An 18,978-nucleotide genomic window follows, 5' to 3' on the forward strand; every position below is an offset into this window, starting at 1 on the left:
AACCTGAGGTCTGTGAAGTGTCCACCTGGTTTGGCATTATGATGGAATGGGTATAGACGGGTGAGGGGTGCCTCTTAATTTACATCATGCAAGGTACATTCAGAAGCCTTTACTCAATAGTGACTCAGTGGTGACTCGCTTTGTTACGTTGGGTTACAAATATGAGTCACCGCTTGCAATCATGAGAAACAGAAGGTGAATAGGAAATTTCAGCCTCTGGGTCACTGCGTTTGGATTTCTTGCCAAGTCTTGAAGTCCTCGATAAGGTGGCTTGTTTTAAATCAGCGGGAGTTTTTCCGTTGTCGTTCTTCCAAAAGGCCATAGCAGCAAGGCAGCGCTCGCGCTACCTGCGATTCGCTCGCCCACCCCAGGCAAAGGAGCTCCAGAAGGCCAAGGAGAAGATGCTGAAGGAGAAGAACATGTGGGCCATCCTAAAGTAAGGCACTAGCTAGCCCCCTCCCCTAAAAACCTTTACGGAAAGACTGCCCGGCTAAGCTTAAATGTCTTGGGGGGAAAAAGGAATTTGAAAGCTATCAAAAAACAAGCTAATTAACAATTGCTAGAGAAAGAAGAAGATATAAATTGTAAGTAAGTCACTGGATGGTAATTGTCCACCTCGAGTGTGACCAAGAGAGGTTGTGATTTTCCTGGCAATGGAGGTTCCGTTCGTGGGAACTGCACTTTGCTGGTTCACAAACGACTATAAATATGCAGGTGTAAGGGTCACATGGCTACCAACAAAATGAACACTCCCCGCCAATGTAGCTCTTTACAACTGGTGATGGTGCACTTCAGCTCAAGGCAGATATCTCCCACAGGATCAAGAACAAACCATTTGTCTAGACAGCATTTTGGGCATTGTCCAAATAAAATGCCAACACTTCAGCAAGCAGTAGAATGTGCCCCGCTCAACTAACGTCCGCCTTTTGATCTCTGCAGGGATGTGATCATGTACTCCACCCTGTTTGCCTGCCTGATGTGGATGGCGTACGGCCGCGAGGTGACCTACCACTATCCTGTCAACCGGGGAGTCCGACAGACCTTCCTAGAGTGAGTCCAATTCCGTTCTTGCTGGATCACTCTGACTGTGAGCCCCAACCAACCTTAAGCCCAGAAAGATTTACATGCGTAGATTGAGTTCTGAAATGTGGTTTTACCATCTGTGTTTGTTGTGATAAGTGAGTAAAAATTATCGAGCCGCAGAACAAGGAGTCTCTGTATAGGAAAGTAATCGTTGAATGTGTTCATTGGGTATTCCAAATCAACACGCATACAGACTCACATGTTTTTGTACGTTTTCTCAAATGTTCTTACCTTTCGGAAAAGTACGCAGGACAAAGCGACACATGGACAAAAGGAATGAGCCAATTGGATACTCCAACAGTGTATTCCTGTAACGAAACGTGTCAGAGGCCAGTTGGACTCGTATGCAATGTTTGCCCTATCAGGGGAGCCCTTCATGGACTCATGCACCTACTTTGTTCCCGAATGATCTTGCTTTTTTGATATACTGAACTCTATCATTGAAAGACTTTTAAGCCACAATTGCCTTTCTTCTTGAAATTGCTACCTTGAATGAATTTTTGAAATGGACACAGGTGCCACATTCTGTTTACTCTGTTTGATTGTATGAATAATACAGGACACCGCATCCCTTTACTGCTGTTTCATCCGTCGACGAGCTCTGGTCCTGGATGAATGGGGACCTGTTGGACAATCTGTACTGGGAAAAGTGGTACAACGCGGAAACAGTCTCCGAAGAAAAGGTGGGTTATTTTGTCCTTGCCGTTGGACCAGCATACCATCAGGAACCGTTAGGGTTAGGAAATCTAGATGGTCTTGTCACTGGGTGTAACACAGGAGCTGTGCAGTGTTTGGTGATGATAGAAAAATCACTTCAGTTCACTTGACATCTTTCCTACTCGAGCTGCAGTAATTATTTTGTGTCTGATAAAAGTTCGTTCGTTTTGTTCAGTAGTTTTTAATAATTGGTTACACAGTCAATTCCATGAACCTCCATCTGATTAATCTATCAGTAACAAGGCACAAACAACAAGGGATCATTTGGTTGCTTTGGTGGTAATGCAGTCATGTGATTTTGGTCCTGAATGTGAGATGTCGTGGATATCGAACCCTCTTATCGATGGAGCAGCGAAGGTATTCAGCAGACTGTATTTGCAGGGTTCCCAATTTCAGTCGTATTCCTGAACATTTTGAGTTTTGTTGTGATGCATCACTCAGTTTGGTATCCCGACAAAAGTGGACACTCCATGGTGAAAAATGCTGTGGGTTCCTGTTGATTTACACTGTGCAAAATTATTCTAAAGGACTTTTTACTCCAAAGCAACTTTGGCAACTTAAGACTCATTTTCACAGAGTGGGTCACATTGTATACGATTGAAACACTAAATGGGATGGTACCAGGGTATTTTGGGGGCTGGAAGGAAATCGTAGAATATAGTCTGGTTCTTTAAATTTAATATTTTCAAATAACTACACTACGTTGGGGAATCTGACTGAAATTAGGGTCCCCCGCAAATACGGTCTATTGAGGTCAGTGAGCCAGTTTGGGATCCACCCTTGAAAGGCCTGCACGGCGTCTCTCGATTCCCTTGGACAGATCTCCATCATGAACGGAGAGAGCGTTCTCCTGGGCAAGGCGAGCCTGCGCCAGGTCCGCGTCCGCCACCGCACCTGCCCCCTGGCCACCCCGGTCCAGCCGCTTTTCACCGACTGCCGGGCGGGCTACACCCTTGCCGGCCAGTCCACCAAGCCCTATGGGCCCGAGGGAGCCTGGATCCATGCCGGTAAGGCGGCGCTGAAGCGCTACTGCAAGTGGGGCTACTTTGGATCCTACGAGGGGGACGGATTTGTAATCAGCCTCAACAACAGCCGGTAAGACTCTTTTTGCAGGGATAAATTGGAGGGGATGGCGGGGGACTTCAATTTAGAGCCAAGCCATGACTTGATTTATGCATACTACTGATGTGGGAAAGCATTGGGTTCTTTTTTTTTTTGGAGATTTTTTCAGTTCGCATTCAGGTTAAGTATAGTAGAGCTGATTTTGATTGTTTTTTGGCCACTTTGTGAGAGTGGTGTCATTTTACTCACGGCTGCCTTGATGCGTATACTGAATTAGTCACTGTGTAACAGCCATTTAAGCAAAGCATGAAGAAAGTAATACCTTCAAATGCATCCATGAATGTATGAAATTAACATACGTGAGTTTGACAATGATTTGGAGTAAATTTATTGGTCATACATTTGAAGAATGCTTGACTTTTTCAGATTAATAATCGGGCTACTTTAACATGAAATCTGCGTAATACTGTTTGACAAGTCTTGCGGATAGTTTCCAATTTCCAATTTCTCCCCCTCTTTGTTCCGTCAGGGAAGAGGCTCAGAGCCAACTGGCCTTTTTGCAGAATAATTCCTGGATTGACGAACAGACCAGGGCGGTCATTGTGGAGTTCACCTTGTACAACGCGCCCACAAACCTCTACACGTGAGTCTAGTCCTTTTTTTACAAATGCTGTGCAATTTCTCGATGCTGTGTGTGACGACGGAAGCAAAGAATTTTGTGTTGATGTATTGCTGTGCTCATAAAAAAATAAACTATTATGAAGGATATTAAGTCAGACCTGAGTATTTTAGAGTATTTCTTTCAAATGTTTGACTACATTTCACCTGAATGTTTCAACTCCCGTGTTTGAAGGCGTGACAAAATATTTGCAAGAAAACTTCCATGTTGAAGTTAATCCATATTCATTACATATATTGATAGGAGCAGTTACTTTCGTTTTTTAATTCCGTTTTTAAATTTAGCTGTGATTTCACTTGTGAATTGTAATCATGTTGGTTTAAAAAGTAGCATAATTGCAGTAAAATTTTGGAGGGACGCCCAGGGTTGTGAACACAGGGAAAAATTTGTTTGTTTGCCTGAGCATTAGCAAAGAATTTTTGCAAATACTATTTAAAACTTCCCACGCTTGTCATACATCTGGGAGAAATAAGGCATGGAGAACTCGACACAGCGTCTTATGTCTGGATCGACTGTCGACCAATCTGGGGCCTTGCTGGTCCCCTTTGGCTTCAGGAAGCTGGTGCTGTTGCGGAAGTTGACGAAGGAGTCCATGGTCTGTATCAGGTGCTTGTGCTCTTGGCTGACAACCCAGCTGCCTGTGCAATTGAAACCTTTCTCCCACGACAGGATGGAGTCTGTGTAGGGTATCCTCAACTGCCCACAGAGGTACGACAGCACATTTTGGGGACTCTGGAGGAGCTCGTCAGAATCCACGATGATCGGATCGGGATCCAGGTTGCTATCTTTGATGTACTGCCACAAGTCGGTCATCTCCTTGTAGAGCATTCCTGGCGTCATGATGTAGGGAGGCAACTGATCCAACACAGCTTCCTCCAGGCCCACCGGGTGGCCCCTTTTTTGCTCCAGAAACTCTCTGTTGATCTTCTTGAAGGAGTGGAACATCTTGAAGGGGTGCCTGATCAGGAAGACGTGGCGATAGCCCTTGGGGAGGTCTTTGTACCTCCCGTCCAGCCAGGGGGCAATCTCCTTGGCAATGATTACCTTTTTGCCCGGGTAGTCGGCCTCCAGTTGCCGCCTAACCCAGTCGAAGGTAGAGATCGAGGTGTCGAACCCAGACGCCGCCCCCCTCAGCAGCCCGTCTTTGCTCAGTTTGATGGCCGGGTCACCCCCCTCCACTGTGGGGAAGTTCTGCTGGTCGAGCCTCTCCGGTCCCCAGAAGTATGCATCAGTGTATAATTCGTAAATCATCTGGGAGTCGGGGAGGCTGGTGAGACTCTTCAGAAGCACAGAGGAGCAGGTGCGGGGTAAACCCCACACAATAACTCTCACCTGGTTGGCCATGTCTTGCCGCTCTCCACCATACAAGCTCTGCAAAGCAATCGCATATAGTTGAAAAGACTTCTAAAGGGTGTAATATACTCCTGAGAGAACGGACGCTGGTGTTGAAAACTTTGACACAGCAGAATTTCTGAAGTGCCCTCGTCTTTCAGAGTCACCCTCTGTGGAAAGTATTATGTGACCTGAGACTCAAGATGGCCCCTGATGATGTCATATTTGATCTTTCATTCCACGCGGCTAAGTAAACATCAGTGAACATAATTATATACAGCAATATATCTGCTCAGCACGGTGCTATGCCTTGTCGTGTTATTGCTAAACCTCTAAACTCTGTCCATCTGCACAATAATATCCAAAGTTGACGGCAAAACAAGTGACCACAATTTCTCAATTCGTAGACAAGCGCTAGACCCTTTTATAGACTCTAAAAATTTGCTCATTGTGAGGATATTTCTGCAATTGTTAACCCAGCCGTTGTTGGGTTTAAACATGGGTGGCGTCAATGAGTGGGAATCCTCACAATTTTTCACCTGTCTGTCATTCATTTTTGTCAGGATGCAGAAATGAGCAATCTGTCAAAACAGAAAACTCAGTTTGCCCTTTCTCATGCAAACTGAAACCAGAGCCACCAAACTCTAACTCATTTTGCCAGATTGGTTCACAGTATTTCTCATTTTTGCCTGTTTTCTATCCCAGGTCTGTGGCTTTTCTGGCAGAGATGCCGGGCACCGGTGCCGTCAACCCCCTGCCAAAGATTGAGTCGGTTCTGCTTTATCGCTACGAGATGGTTTACGACTACTTCATCATGGGCTGTGAGGTAAGAGTGAAAGGCAGAACCAGAGGCAAATTTTCTAGGGGGGGCTCACCTAAATTCCAAAATTTCTCTTTGCAACCTTTTATGGCCTTTACAAGAAGCCCCTTGTAGGGCTCTGTACACATTTTTAGAAGTGAAAAAGTCCTTTAAATTCTTGGTTTTCTCATTATTTCAAAACTAAATTGTTCATGGGGGAGGGCTTGACCTCCCATTTCATCTGCCAGTGTCCCACATTAATTTGATAAGTGCAATTGAAACGTATGCTTCTGCCACACCCTACAAGCTTTCTAAGTATATTATAATATGTTATTTAGCTCTTTGTCCACTAGAATCTTCCGCATCTTGGTGTGCACGGGGTAACATCATATTATAGTTAGATAGAAATCCCACCCCACTCTCCAATTGGCCATTGTGCTGTCATAGTTAGTCTGCATCCGAATCTGTTGTCTAGAGCTAGGCCTAGGTCTTCACTCCATTGAAAGTACGTGGAGACGCACAGACAATAGACCAGCCATAGCTCTGGAAGCCCGTTTCGGACTCGGCCTTAGGCTGCGTAACCCAGTTTTATTTTACCAGCATTCAAGGCTGGCTGCTGGCCAGTGCCCTGAAAAAGTTGAAGGGCCCATTTCACCAATGTTACTTTGGAATGTGCTTTGTGTTACTGTTTTCTTCTCTCAAATATATAAAAACTGAAGTGCACTCTGTAATCTTTGAATATTTCCCCTTTACCTGACGAAGAGAAATGCTGTTTGTGCAATGTAATATTAGGAAGGCACTGATGTTCAAGTTGGGTTCTTTTTCTGTATTCAGATTTTGAATCCCAAACTTGGCTTATTGAAAAATAATACATGAATTTGCACGTGTTAATTTTCAACCCAAAGGTTTCCAAAATGTCCTTGAAGATCAATTTTAGAAACAGAGTTCATTGGGGTACTACACAGGGTTATCATCAGGACTGTATTAAAATGTGGATTGCGTAGGCCCTGTAAGGGGGAAGAGGCCCACACAATGATCCCCTGAAGGAGGAGCACCTTCTGCTGATAGTACATGTACTTTGGGAAGGTCACAAAGGTTACCCGGTTCAGTGCATAGGTATTCCTGTTCAAATTGTCAACCCAGAATTCTCTAAGGGCCTGCGACCATTTAGACCCGGTTTGAAAAGGTCCCCCCTAGCCCACTCTGTATAATGCCTGCCTGGTATTCAGGCTACTCAAGGCCGGTATCAGGCCTGTCTGCACATCTGCATTTCAAAGTCCCTGATGAAAGGCTTCCCCCCCTGCTTCCACAGATGAATAGAGGTCTGAGCTGATTAGTGTAAACATTGTATAGTGCTGAAGGATTAAAAACCACAAGCAGGTTCCTTCTGGGATAGATTACATGTACCAGTAACTTGCAAACTTACAAACAATAGACCCCAGGATGGAGAAGTTTGAGAACAACAACCAGTCCAGCATTCCAGGCCGGTAGCCAGGCCAGTATGAAAGGGGTTTTTGCAACAGGGCGAGCTTACTGGGAGTCCTTTTCAAACCGGGTCTAAATGGTCGCTGGCCCTAACTGAAAACATTTCTGAGAGAGGGATTGCTGGATTCTGATTGCTATGCACATAAATAACAGTGAATCAGCAAAAAAGAGAAAACTTAGTCCAGGAAAATCTACAAAAATGCAGGATTTTCTCGTGTACAAACCATTGTAACATTTAGGCTTCTTCTGAGATGACATAACAGTTGTGCTCATGAGTATGGAAATACTCAGCATAAAACATCAAGGCATTATATACCCGATGGAACAGTGAAACCAAATTGAAAATAGGGTTTACTGAGGCACAAAGGTGCATTTTACAGGTAATCAAAAATTGACCTCATTTCTAAAACTTGTGGGCTTGTGAAAGAGTTCATTGTCATGAAAATGAATCATACTGAAGGGAAAATTTGTCTGAATATAGTGCAAATTTTGCAGACTTACCCGGGGGGAAATCAGAAAACTGGTCAGGTAGTAGAGAAATGCTTGGGAGATTATTTCTCGCTGTGTGTGCAAGTTCAGAATGTCGAGCACCGTGATCCTTTGAACCAGTTGAGTGTTGTTACAGGCAGGCTGGAATGTTTCATTTTCCTTCAAAGGGGGGGTTTCAAAAGACACGAACAGTCCACAAAAGTTATAGGGATGTACAAGGGAACTAAAAACGATGCCTGCCTATCAATGGCACAGACAAATTTTAAAAAAAGAAGAGGAACGCCCATCCCCTCGCCAGCCTATGTGCTGGTCGTACTGGTGACCCAGCCGGCAAAAGCTGCCTAATATACTAACATATGGTAGCCTGCAAAGTTCTGATAAGAGAGTTCAAAGTTCAGGTTGAAGTAAACTTCATTATCTCTCTTGGAGAAATAGTGTTGTGGCCGGCTACACATAATTGAACGTCAATAAATAAATAAATAAATAAATGAATAAGCGCATTTAATTAGTACTTTTGTACGTTTGGACATGGCCTTGCTTCCAGTTGAACACTTTGGTTTTCAGTGATCAAGAAACGAAAAACTAAAAAAAAAAAAACCAACCAACAACCCCAAACCCCCAAGATCAAGATGTTGAAAATGCAACAGAAAGTACTGTTTAGCAATGTAGGGGTGTGACCATTGGTGGCAGAAGGGCCCCCCTACACACTTTTTGCTAGTCCTATGATTGGATGGGGCTCATTGGATTGAGGCCTAAATAGCTGATGCCTGATGATGTAACAACTGGCCCCCGTCCAGATGATGAGGGCTGATGGTTTTAATTTGGCTTCACGTCAAGGATATTAATGTTAACATTATACATGTACTAGGTTTTGCTCTTACACTCTGACAGGAATATTCACACTGTAAATTAATATCATGAATCTATTGCTGTATTGGATTGAACCTAGCCACTTGATCCCAGGAAACTCTTTGGTCTATTGGTTAAGGTGTTAGCACCACGGACGTATATATAAAAAACCTGGACTTGCAACGCCTTTGTATGAAAAAGAAGCCAACCAGCGGCCATTTTACCGAGCCGAATACAAAGGCGTGGGTTGGCTCCCTACTATTGACGTCAGGAAGAACAAAGGCGGGCATTACCAGGAAAGCTTTGTATTCGGCTCGGTAAAATGGCCGCGAGCGGATTCAATGATCTCTATAAGCTGATTAAGGGCACTGCGAGTCCAGATTTTATTAAACACGTCCGTGGTACCAGACTCAAACTTGACCGGGAAGCTGTAGCTTTAAGTCCCACAATTTTTAATTTTTTTCGCAACACACTGAGAACACACCAAGAATACAATGTGAATCTATGTAGAGCTCCCCAGTGGTATTCAAGACAGGGGTCGTAGGTTCAAATCCCACTGCGGTACGGTGAATTTTTCTTCCCAAATTTTGATCTGAAAATGGTGACTTATTTCTCCTCTGCCTCGTAGCTTCTCTTCCTCCTCATCGTGGCTGTGTCGGGCAAGCGAGAGGTCCAGAAGCTGGTGAAGATCAGAGCCAAGTTTTTCAAGAGCATCTGGTCCTGGATGGAGGTGGGCTAATCAGGGTTCCCACGGTCACAGGAAATGCTGGGGGAAAACATTTGTCCGGGAAAGTCATGGGAAAAGGCAGGGGAAAACTGGGATAATTATAGAGTGTGTTGGAATCCTGTTGCCATGGAAAATCATGGAAGTCAGTCTGATTTGGATGTGATAACAAAATAACAATAAATTTATGTATCCTTGTCACTCAGTAGTAGTGGCTACGGTAATCACCAAGTTCATAAAACCAGAAAATCTTTTCTTCATAAAATGGCAATAAGTCCTGGAAAAGTCATGGAAGTTCTTTTTTAGATTTCTGTGGGAACCCTGGCTTACACAAAAGGGTAAAACAATCCAAAGCATACACAGTGTAAGATGGAGCTTCTTTGGATGACCCTCAACCCTAATCTGTGTAGCGGCTTGGCTCTTGAGTTCCTAATCACATTAACACTTGATCAGAAACTCAGATTTGGGATTTTATGTCTCTGTAAAAAAGATTGAGAACCATTTAGTTGCTAACTGAAAAAAAAGGCTATCTGGTCCTGTCAATTGGATGGCCTATTGTTGAAATAGTGAAAGATTCTTAGCAACCGAAGAATGGCCCAAGTGCCACAGAAGTTAGTATTTACTGGTTTGAAAAGGTGGTTTGCCCATTAGAAGAAATCCTAGGAAATCCTTTTCCAACCTTAACCCTAACCTTCCCCAACCACACAAAATTAAACAGTAGTAAAGTGTATAATTCTGTGGGGATAGGTCTGGTGGGCCCAGACAGCTGGCTTTTGCATTGGGTTTAGTATACCTCAGAAAAACAAAGTCCTACAGCCTCTGTGCACAAAGTCCCATATGGGTGTTCAACTTTGTGTGAATGGGGAAGGTTAGGGCCAGCAACCCTTGGGGGGTTAGGGTTAAGAGCACTGTATTGAATAGAGTTTCAGTTCCCAGAATATACCATTGGTTTTCTGCACAGTGGAGGTTGTTTTTTTTTTTGAGAATTTGTGGAGTTCCCACTAGGGTTCAGCTGAGAATTCAGCTTTGTAGCAGCTTTCAGTCGCTTTTGTTCAGATTTGTACTCTGAAGTTCAGCTTTTTTTGTACACCTCTGTACAAAAACCATGGAAACATTTTAGATTTCAGGGGTTTTGTTCAGGTGACTCACACCCCTAGTAGCTAGCTTTCATGCTTACCAAGTGGTGGTTTTTCCCCTCCCCTAGATGGGCATGATAATTCTTTCCCTGGCCTACTTTGCCATGTACGTCTGCCGCTTCATGTACGTCAACGATGCCACCCAGCACCTGCGAGAGACCTACTCGGAGGAGTTTGTGGACTTTTCTCTCCTGGCCTACTGGGATCAGGTTGGCTCTCCCAAGTCCTTCGAAACCACTTCCGAGTGCCCCGACCATACCCAAATTCCCACCCCATCCCACAGGTTGCCCCTTCCCTGAAGTTACAGCGACACGTTGCCCTCAACTAAGCTGCAACCGTGCTCCATCCCCACCAAGAAAAATCCGTTCTCTCAGCAACTCCATTTATCCCACCCCTCTCTGAAATGAAAATAAATATCTTTGCATAATATTGAAATATTTAATGGAAACATCAGTTAATATTTGTGCGGCTCCCCACTTCCAAATCACCTCCAAAAAGGCCAGAAAAAGTTGTCAAATGCTGCTGGTTTTTTTACTTTTTCCCTCCTTTTTTGTGTCGTCCGTTTTAATGAAAGCCTGTTCTTTGACCGCAGATACTGAAGGACCTGCTGGCCAGTTTGATCTTCCTAGCTTCAGTCAAGTTCCTGCGTCTGCTGCGCTTCAACCAGACAGTGGCCATGTTTGGGGCCGTGATTGATGGAGCCATCAAGGAAATCCTGACTTTTGCGGTAAGAGGCACTGATACCAGAATCAGAGGGGAGACAGAACTAAATAGGCACACTGCTCTTTTCCACCCACTTGCACCCTAGTACGCCCAGAATGATACCCTTTTGGGTAAACCTTTTCCCAACAGCTGTGCATGCTTGCCTGAGTGTCCTGCTCTTCTATACCCATTTGTACCCCTTTACGCCCCTAATTGTACCTTTTTTGGGATAACCTTGTCTAACAGCTATACATGCTTGTCCTGGAGGCTGCCTTTGCCTGCCTGGGCGTCCTGCTTTTCTCCACCCATTTCTACCCCTTGAAGCACCTGTACGTGTCCACCAATCTCCTGAATGCCATGGTCGTGGGTCATCCACCGCACCACGAAGACGTAGCGGCCGAGTTCCCTGTCCTGTGGCATTTGTTCTACGTTGCCTACGTGGTCAGCATGATCATTGTCATGGCAGGATTGGTAAGTATTATATACTTGATCCTCATGGCGGTCAGATGTGGAGATTGCGTAAATTTCAGACAAGTCACGGTGAGGTGTGGTGTCTTAATGCCGAGCTTAGATTGTAAGCCCAGTGCACGAGTGTTGCTCGTAATATGTTGAGCCTGAGCAGCACTTTGAATTAAAAGATTTGGCCTCTCGAGTCCAGAATTGAGCAATTGAGTTAGATGAGTTGTTGAGTGAGTACCGAGTATCATAATCAATACCTAGCCTCTGCTTATGAGTCCACCTGAGTGTCAGAGTCCCCCTGAGTCTCAGAGTCCCCCGGCTTTCTCTGAAGGTACAGCAATTCAAGCTTGGAGAGCACAGATAGGCCTCTCTTCACAGTGAGCTCACCATATTAAGTTCTGAGGTGTACAGTCATAGTGGGGAATTTTCTCAGCAATCAAGTATAACACTTAGTCCTATATTGGTAGAATTGCAACTGGAGAGCACTTCTTATGTAATAACTTTTATGTTTTAGAAATGCAGCAAGTTGTGCTGGCATTTTTGTCTGGTTTTTCCTGATCCACATTACCAGCCAACCGGTGAAGTGTTCCAGGTTGGTTTTTTTTTGGGGGGGGGGAGGCTAGGCATCGGTGTTGTGTAGGCCCCTCTGACCTGCTGGCTACTATGCCCTACAGACTTTCGGATCTTGAATTAAAAGCGTAGAAACCAAATTGAGAGTGCTTGGCTGTGTCTTCCAGATCAAAGCCATCCTGTGCCACAGCTACAAGCAGGTCAAGCAGCGCCAGGTGGAGGCGGTCGGAGGCCAGGAGGTGGTCCGCTTCTTCTGGAACAAGTTCCTGGTGCGCGTGGGCCTGAGGGACGTGCCTGACGAGGACAAGCCCACGGCACTGCCAACGGTAAGCTCCCACCCAGGCACTCCCGGACTCAGGGTACTGGTATTTAGCTAAGCCATTGTCACACGGCAATTCGTGTGTGGGACCGGGCTTTGCAGAAGATCAGACCCAGCACATTTCTAATTAGAGCTTTTGGCGTTTGGGAACACATAATGCGACACATCCACCCCAGCTTGGATATGTCATTCTTCCACTGCATCGTGATTTTGAATATTGCTTCAACAAGATTGAAATAATTGGAATTATTTTGGTGGTTGGTTGCCAATTTTTAAAATCTTGATCATTAATTCTTTTGTGGGGCCTAAAAGCCCTACACAGCTAGTAGTAGCAAAACCATAGTAGGTTATTGAAGCAAAAACAAAGGGTTTGTGCATGCCGATCATTGGTCTCTCGCAGGAGTTTACCATGGCTGAGATCGAGTACCAGGTGGACGAGCTGCTCTTCCGCATGAACGCCATCACCCACCAGCACGGCTTGCCTGCCAAGCCCTACGGGTACTTCGAAGACTCAGACGGCATTCACAACATGATGGAGGACGGAATATCCAGCTCATGCTCGGAGGTACCTCCCAACAGTATATCAGTGTAGGGCAAAACCCAACGTGAAGATTTCCACCACCCCTGGCACAAAATTTATCACAACTTACGTTTGTTTTAAGCATGGGTTAACTGTTTTGGTAGGGTAGCTGTCTGACCTCTGCTGGGGTAGTATAGATTTTCATATCTTGACAGTCTTATGACATTCTGTTTTCCGGGGGGGAGGGAGGTGGGCAGGATTTTGTCCAAAGAGGGTATAAAACATCTAACAGCAGCACGCTGATAAGCTGTTAGTGGTGGAAGGGGCCAAGTCCTTTTTTCATTTCTCTCACTGTTTCTTAGTTTTTTTTTCCTTTTTTGGAGGGGGACACCTTCCCCTACCCCCCTTGCAATATTCATGGCTTCATGTGATCAACTGTGAGTAGCTGTGCTGAGAATTTGAGTGAGAAAGACTAGACACAGATCTTGTCAATACAACTGGACTTAAGCTGCTCCCGTTTCTGTCGTTCGTAGCTCAATCTCTTTGACCACGTCCGCCTGGAGGATCGAGTGCAGAAGATCGAGACGCAGCTCTATGGTCACAATCCTGAAATGCGGGAACTACTGGACGGGAACTGCTTCACAGACGAAGACCGTGAGAAACAACTCAGGTCAGTCAGCAATTCGCTTCAAGCAAATAAAGTACAGCTCTCCAGACCTGCATCAGATTTCAGGACCGTCTTCTCAGAGTTCATTTACCCAAGCCACTGCTATATGTTTCAGTTTCCACCAAGAGGTCTTTGAGGATTTTTTTTTGGATGTGAGGAATACACAGCCATGATATTAGTACATGATGTTGGGGCTTGATGTCCAGTAAAAGCACAGACACTGTGGCTTTGGTTAATTTTTCCGGAGGAGGGTTTGGGAAGGTTAGTGATAATGGTCAAGGGAGTCGAGGTGAAACTGTGCTGCTTAAGAGCTTACTGAGATTCAGCTTTTTTCACGATTCTGCCTCAATGAATTGGTTGATCTTGAACTACGTGGGCCAGTTGGAACCTTTTCTCATAGGCACTAAGGTTCAGCTTTTCTTAAATTGCGATCTCAAAGGGAATGAAGTTGTTGTTCACCAACTACGTGGGGGCACTCTGACTCTTCCATTGGGGCTCAACTGGGTCGGTCGTCGCCGAGATAAAGCTTTTTATATTGTACCCTGGAAGTGAATGAAACGGTAGGTCTCAAACTGCCAAGGTCTGATTTTGAATCTCTAACTCTCCCCTTCCCACCGTGGCAGGGCCCAACTGGAGCTTGAGATCTTCCGGCAGCTGCAGATGCAGCGGCAGGAGGAGTACCGACTGCAGCAGGAGCTGCATGACAGTGGCCATGACACCCAGTCCACCTCGGAGCACCTGGAGCTGGGTAGCGATGATGTCTCCCTTGACCGTCAGCCACAGGCGCCGCTCAATGTCCGCGATGCCCAGGGCCGGCCCAGCTTCCCCAGGCCGGTGGCCAATCTAGGTAAATCATGGCCTCATCTACACTCGGCACGAAACACTGCTAAGTTCCAGCCGCAGGCAGTGTATATTGCATTCCGTTTAGTTGGTAACCCATATTTTGCCTAGCAAATACTGTGGAAGGCAGCTTTGTGAAATCAACCCCTTGAAATGTGATTACCTTTGGTACCCATTTGGGTGCCGTTGTTACCTTTGGAGCCCATATACCATATTTTACCTTATGTCTCTGAAGTGGAGTGTTGTTGGATTCAACTGATAGCTTTTCCACTCATTAAACTACCCTTGGCCTCATTTCTTGTTTTGGCTTGGCTTGTTAGCTTTCATCCTTGCCTTTGAGTTCTCATTTGCTGTGTGTCTACTTTTTTTCGTGCCATAAAAAGGAATGTGATCTTATATTATGAAGCCTTAGTTGTAGAGTCTTTCTATCTGATTCAAACCTTCAGACCTTCAATATCAATTTACAACTTTCTTGATTTGTTTTGGCCAAGCAAGTCCAGATACCTAAAAACAAAGAAGTTGTCTGTTGTTCCTGCTGTGATGAAAGTTTCAATTTTCAGTTTGTTTTCTTCAACTGTGTTGATAGGTACTTTAGAAACACAGCCACTACCTGTGCGGCCCCCTCTAGCTATTTTCACGAACCTGAAGCAAGCTTGGGACCAGCCGAGCTCATCTCAAGAACTGCCCAGTGGTCAGGGACACGTTGCCCCTCGGGGAATGACTAGGGCGGCCAAAACCCAGGACAGACAGACAGACTCATCCCAGAGTACAAGTGACATGACTAGGAGGCCGTACACTGCGAGCACGGCCGAAAGGCGGAAGACAGGAGAGCACCGGCTCAAACCGACGTCAGCGTCTTTGGCGAGGCGCGACCAGCCGCTGCTGTCCAGTTCTGAGGTGCTGGACTCGCACAGCAGCTCATCGTCCAGCTACGTCCACAGGACAGACTCGCTGTCGTCCCACGCCAGCGACGTGGTGACCTCGCAGGTTGATGCAGCACTGGCATGGTCCCACATTGGGCGCGCCGTCCGCAAGAACCCAGAACCCCAAAAGGTCGACCTGGAGCAGCTGGTGCGTGATTACCCAGAGGGGAGCAGACCAGCCGTTGAAAGAGCCGTCAGTGTGGAGAGCTTCCCACTACCCAACGCTTTAGATGGTCTGTCATCCAGCTCTGACAACGAAGACAGGAAGTCGGCCAAGCTGCAGAGAGGGAGCAAGGAGTCAGATGCCAGACACCGACTACGAAAGACACGGTCTCGCGGCAAGGGCAAAGGGCACAGACGATGCGAGGAGGCGGCCTACGTGAACGACGCATTCAGCACAGACAGCGAAGACGACATACCAGTCATTCAAATGGGACCAGCAATGCACAATGAAAGAATATGACACCAAAATCAACCAATCAAAGTGATAAAATTTAATTTCCAAAACCGTTGTCAACATTTTATAAAAAAAATAGTAAATTAGATTACATCTTTTATAATTAAGTCACTGTGAATAAATTAGGGGCAAGACACTTTCAGCGCTTATTGTGTGATGAACTAACAATGTGTGCTTACTAAAATTTCCACCATTGCATTGCATTCATTTGTTTTATTTTTAAATTGTGAAAAAAAAATCATCTGTACAATGAAGCTGCCATGTGATCTTCTGTACAGGATTTTACAATCAAACTTTTCGAACTGTACAAATTGAAAGTGAATTTTCACAAATATTCTGTTCATGTTACTCAACCTTCCATAGGCAAGCCAAGCCTAAGAGAAGTAGTACATTTATACAAAATACTCTTGTCTTTAATGTAAATTGTTTTCATCTACCTAGGCTTTGTGAAGTGTCAAGGATCACCAACTCCCCCCCCCCCAGTCAAATGTCATTGAATGCATAACTAAGCAAGATTAAAAATCACTGGAAATACCATTTCTTGATTGGGACAAAAGTTAATGTTTTAACCCCTTCGCTCCAGAGACATCGACAGCCATGGCTTTGTGTGAGGATGAGTGCATAGCACACATACACTCTGTTCATAATGCACCTGCAGTTTCAATGTGGGCCTGCTGCTGGACAGAGCCTTGCATACTGGGCATACCGCAGCCCAGCAGTCACGGTCAAAAGAATTCCGCCGTGAAGGGGTTAATTAAGGAGCTTTATATTTTTTAAATAATTGATAGATTAGTCCCAAATAGAAACATGAAGAGCTGCCAATTATAATCAAAGTACATATATAAATTGTTTATTTCAGCGAATGTTTCTTACATTGATGAAATGGTTCATTAAATGGTGGCACTAAATCAGATATTAAGTTTTAGCAGCAATTTATGTCACAGAGATGTTTTATCTTGTCCACATTGCGTCCATAGATTTACTCTGCTGGCAAGGTTTACTCAACTGAAATTTTGAAATATTATGAGAGTCCAACCCACCAAAGATGTCTGATTAAAATTATTTCCTTAGTTTTGAACTGGAAAAGTAGAAAGTACTGGTTTGTATATTTATGAAATATACTCGTAGACCTGTAGCAAAGTTTTGTATCCAATTTCAACAGTATTAACGTTACATAAAACAACATATGTTTGTACTTTTTAATACAACTTTTGTAATATAATTGAGTTAACTTATTCTTTTTTTAAAAAGAATGAATAAAACGATGTAAAGAACAATATAAAGTTCCCACATTTTTCCAATTTATTTTGCAGGATTTTAGGGAAAAAAGGGGTTGACTTTTATTTAAATTTGAAGCAAACTAAGTTCACTTAATAGTGCATAAGCCTAATTATCAAAAGGTGTACTCTGCTCTTGGATGAAGTAACTAGAAAGCATTTCAAGAATGAAATGCAGAGAAAGAAGCCATTTCGAGTAGCCTTTGAACCAAATCTAGTACACTGTGCTATCTTATTTCACATAAACATAATTCGAATTCCTCAGACTAAAACACTGTACCTCGTGATTCGGGGCAAGCTTTTGCATAGCGACCACCATCTCTGGAATAGACTGGTTCCTTTTGCCCTTTAAGTCCATTGAAAACAGTGTATTGATGTCAGGCATCTCTTATGTAACTAAGCAAATGCTAGCCCCAAAACACGAGGTATAGCAACAGTGTCTTTATTCTGGGGAATTCGAATTGTTATGTTAATGTGAAATAATATAGCACAGTGTACCAGATTTTGTACAAAGTTACTCGCAGATGGCTTTTTGGTGCAAGGATACACCCTCTTCAAAGAGAATTGCTGCTGACATGCACTCATCTGATATCATATTCATAACATCGGGTGTCATTTACTCAGAGAAATGAAAGATGGAATATCCCATAGGTTGATCAAAACTGAGTAGCAAACCTATGCAATGTTTACAAAAAGGGGGGGGGATTTTACAGAAATGTAACTGAAATCGAAGCTACAAAATTATGCTATTTAACAATTACAAGAGAAAGAACTTATAAACTGTAAGCAAGTGAATAAACCATTTTTGTAGAGCACGCTTGGAGCATTTTCTAGATAGAAACCATAACACTCCAGCAAGCAGTGCAATATGTGTGTGCCGATAGATTAACGTCCGCCTTTTGCCCCTTGATCTCTGCAGGGATGTGATCATGTACTCCACCCTGTTTGCCTGCCTGATGTGGATGGCGTACGGCCGCGACGTGACCTACCACTATCCTGTCAACCGGGGAGTCCGACAGACCTTCCTAGAGTGAGTCCAATTCCATTCTTGCTGGGTCACTCTGACAGTGAGCCCCAACCAACCTTAAACCCAGAAATATTTACATGCGTGGATTGAGTTCTGAAATGTGGTTTTACCATCTGTGTTTGTTTTGATTAGAGAGTAAACAATCATTGGGTAGGAGAACAGGGAGTCTTTGTATAGGAAAGTATTTGATGTGTTCATGTATTTCAAATTAATGTGACTTCAGACTTTCTTGTCTCTGTTATCATTTATGGGGTTTTTATATTGTACGTTTTTTCTAAAGTTTTCTTGCCTTTCGGAGAAATACACAGGACAAAACTGCTTAAGCTTAAACTTGCTGGCTTAAGTTTCAGTGCAAAACAAATCAATTTGAGCTAAGCATCTAAAAACAATGAACTCTAAATCCATGAACGTATAAAGTATCAAGATAAGTTGGAGTGAGTCGGGCTAATGTTGATACCGGAACAGAAGTTTATTGGTTCCCCTCGACCCCAGCGAACTTGGATAGAATTTCAGGCTGTTCACGGTGAAAGACAGCAACAGGTGGAAAGGCTTGTGGTAGCACCATGCGAAGGAATACATCTCTAATGAGTATGTGTGGTTCTGATAAGAACGGGGAGTATACTCAAGGTTTCGGACTGAGTGCTCAGGAAGACATCTTCATCATCAGCATCTCTTCAGCATACTCCTGGTACTTTTCAGAACCACACATACTCATACTTTGCATGGTGCTACCCCAAAAATGAGCAACATTAAAACACCGGCAACACCATTTCATGATTGGGACAAAAATTGACATTTTAATAAGGAGTTTTAAATTTTTTTATAATAGATGGACCAATTTCAAATAGAATTTTGAAAAAAG

At 44.2% G+C, this 18,978-nt stretch overlaps 2 protein-coding genes across 3 annotated transcripts in view; one reads left to right on the forward strand and one right to left on the reverse strand.

The window, feature by feature from the left end:
- The window catches only part of LOC110974617 (uncharacterized), a 69,840-nt gene extending 52,745 nt beyond the window's left edge, over positions 1 to 17,095 (forward strand). The window contains exons 49-63 of the mRNA XM_087148326.1: positions 318 to 436; positions 940 to 1,050; positions 1,643 to 1,766; positions 2,621 to 2,895; positions 3,392 to 3,505; positions 5,579 to 5,699; positions 9,124 to 9,225; positions 10,424 to 10,564; positions 10,948 to 11,082; positions 11,304 to 11,528; positions 12,254 to 12,412; positions 12,806 to 12,970; positions 13,459 to 13,595; positions 14,216 to 14,439; positions 15,019 to 17,095. Coding sequence (XP_087004452.1) covers positions 318 to 436; positions 940 to 1,050; positions 1,643 to 1,766; positions 2,621 to 2,895; positions 3,392 to 3,505; positions 5,579 to 5,699; positions 9,124 to 9,225; positions 10,424 to 10,564; positions 10,948 to 11,082; positions 11,304 to 11,528; positions 12,254 to 12,412; positions 12,806 to 12,970; positions 13,459 to 13,595; positions 14,216 to 14,439; positions 15,019 to 15,818 — 2,952 coding nt within the window. The 3' untranslated portion in view covers positions 15,819 to 17,095. The remainder of the gene's footprint in view (positions 1 to 317; positions 437 to 939; positions 1,051 to 1,642; positions 1,767 to 2,620; positions 2,896 to 3,391; positions 3,506 to 5,578; positions 5,700 to 9,123; positions 9,226 to 10,423; positions 10,565 to 10,947; positions 11,083 to 11,303; positions 11,529 to 12,253; positions 12,413 to 12,805; positions 12,971 to 13,458; positions 13,596 to 14,215; positions 14,440 to 15,018) is intronic.
- On the reverse strand, positions 3,227 to 7,971 carry LOC110975052 (uncharacterized). 2 transcript variants are annotated; one of them, XM_022227156.2, is made up of 2 exons: positions 7,659 to 7,971; positions 3,227 to 4,912 (listed from the first exon to the last, which is right to left on the reverse strand). In XM_022227156.2, exon 2 carries the CDS (start codon positions 4,883 to 4,885, stop codon positions 3,974 to 3,976), a length of 912 nt encoding a protein of 303 aa, XP_022082848.2. In that variant the 5' UTR covers positions 4,886 to 4,912; positions 7,659 to 7,971; the 3' UTR covers positions 3,227 to 3,973. The 2 variants fall into 2 exon arrangements, with proteins under 2 accessions (XP_022082848.2, XP_087004458.1); XM_087148332.1 differs by lacking the exon at positions 7,659 to 7,971 and adding an exon at positions 7,382 to 7,476.
- Positions 17,096 to 18,978: the final 1,883 nt, after the last annotated feature.

The sequence above is a fragment of the Acanthaster planci genome, linkage group LG17, assembly GCF_054643075.1.
Source record: "Acanthaster planci isolate LZ-2023a linkage group LG17, COTS_SCS, whole genome shotgun sequence".
NCBI classification, from domain to species: domain Eukaryota; kingdom Metazoa; phylum Echinodermata; class Asteroidea; order Valvatida; family Acanthasteridae; genus Acanthaster; species Acanthaster planci.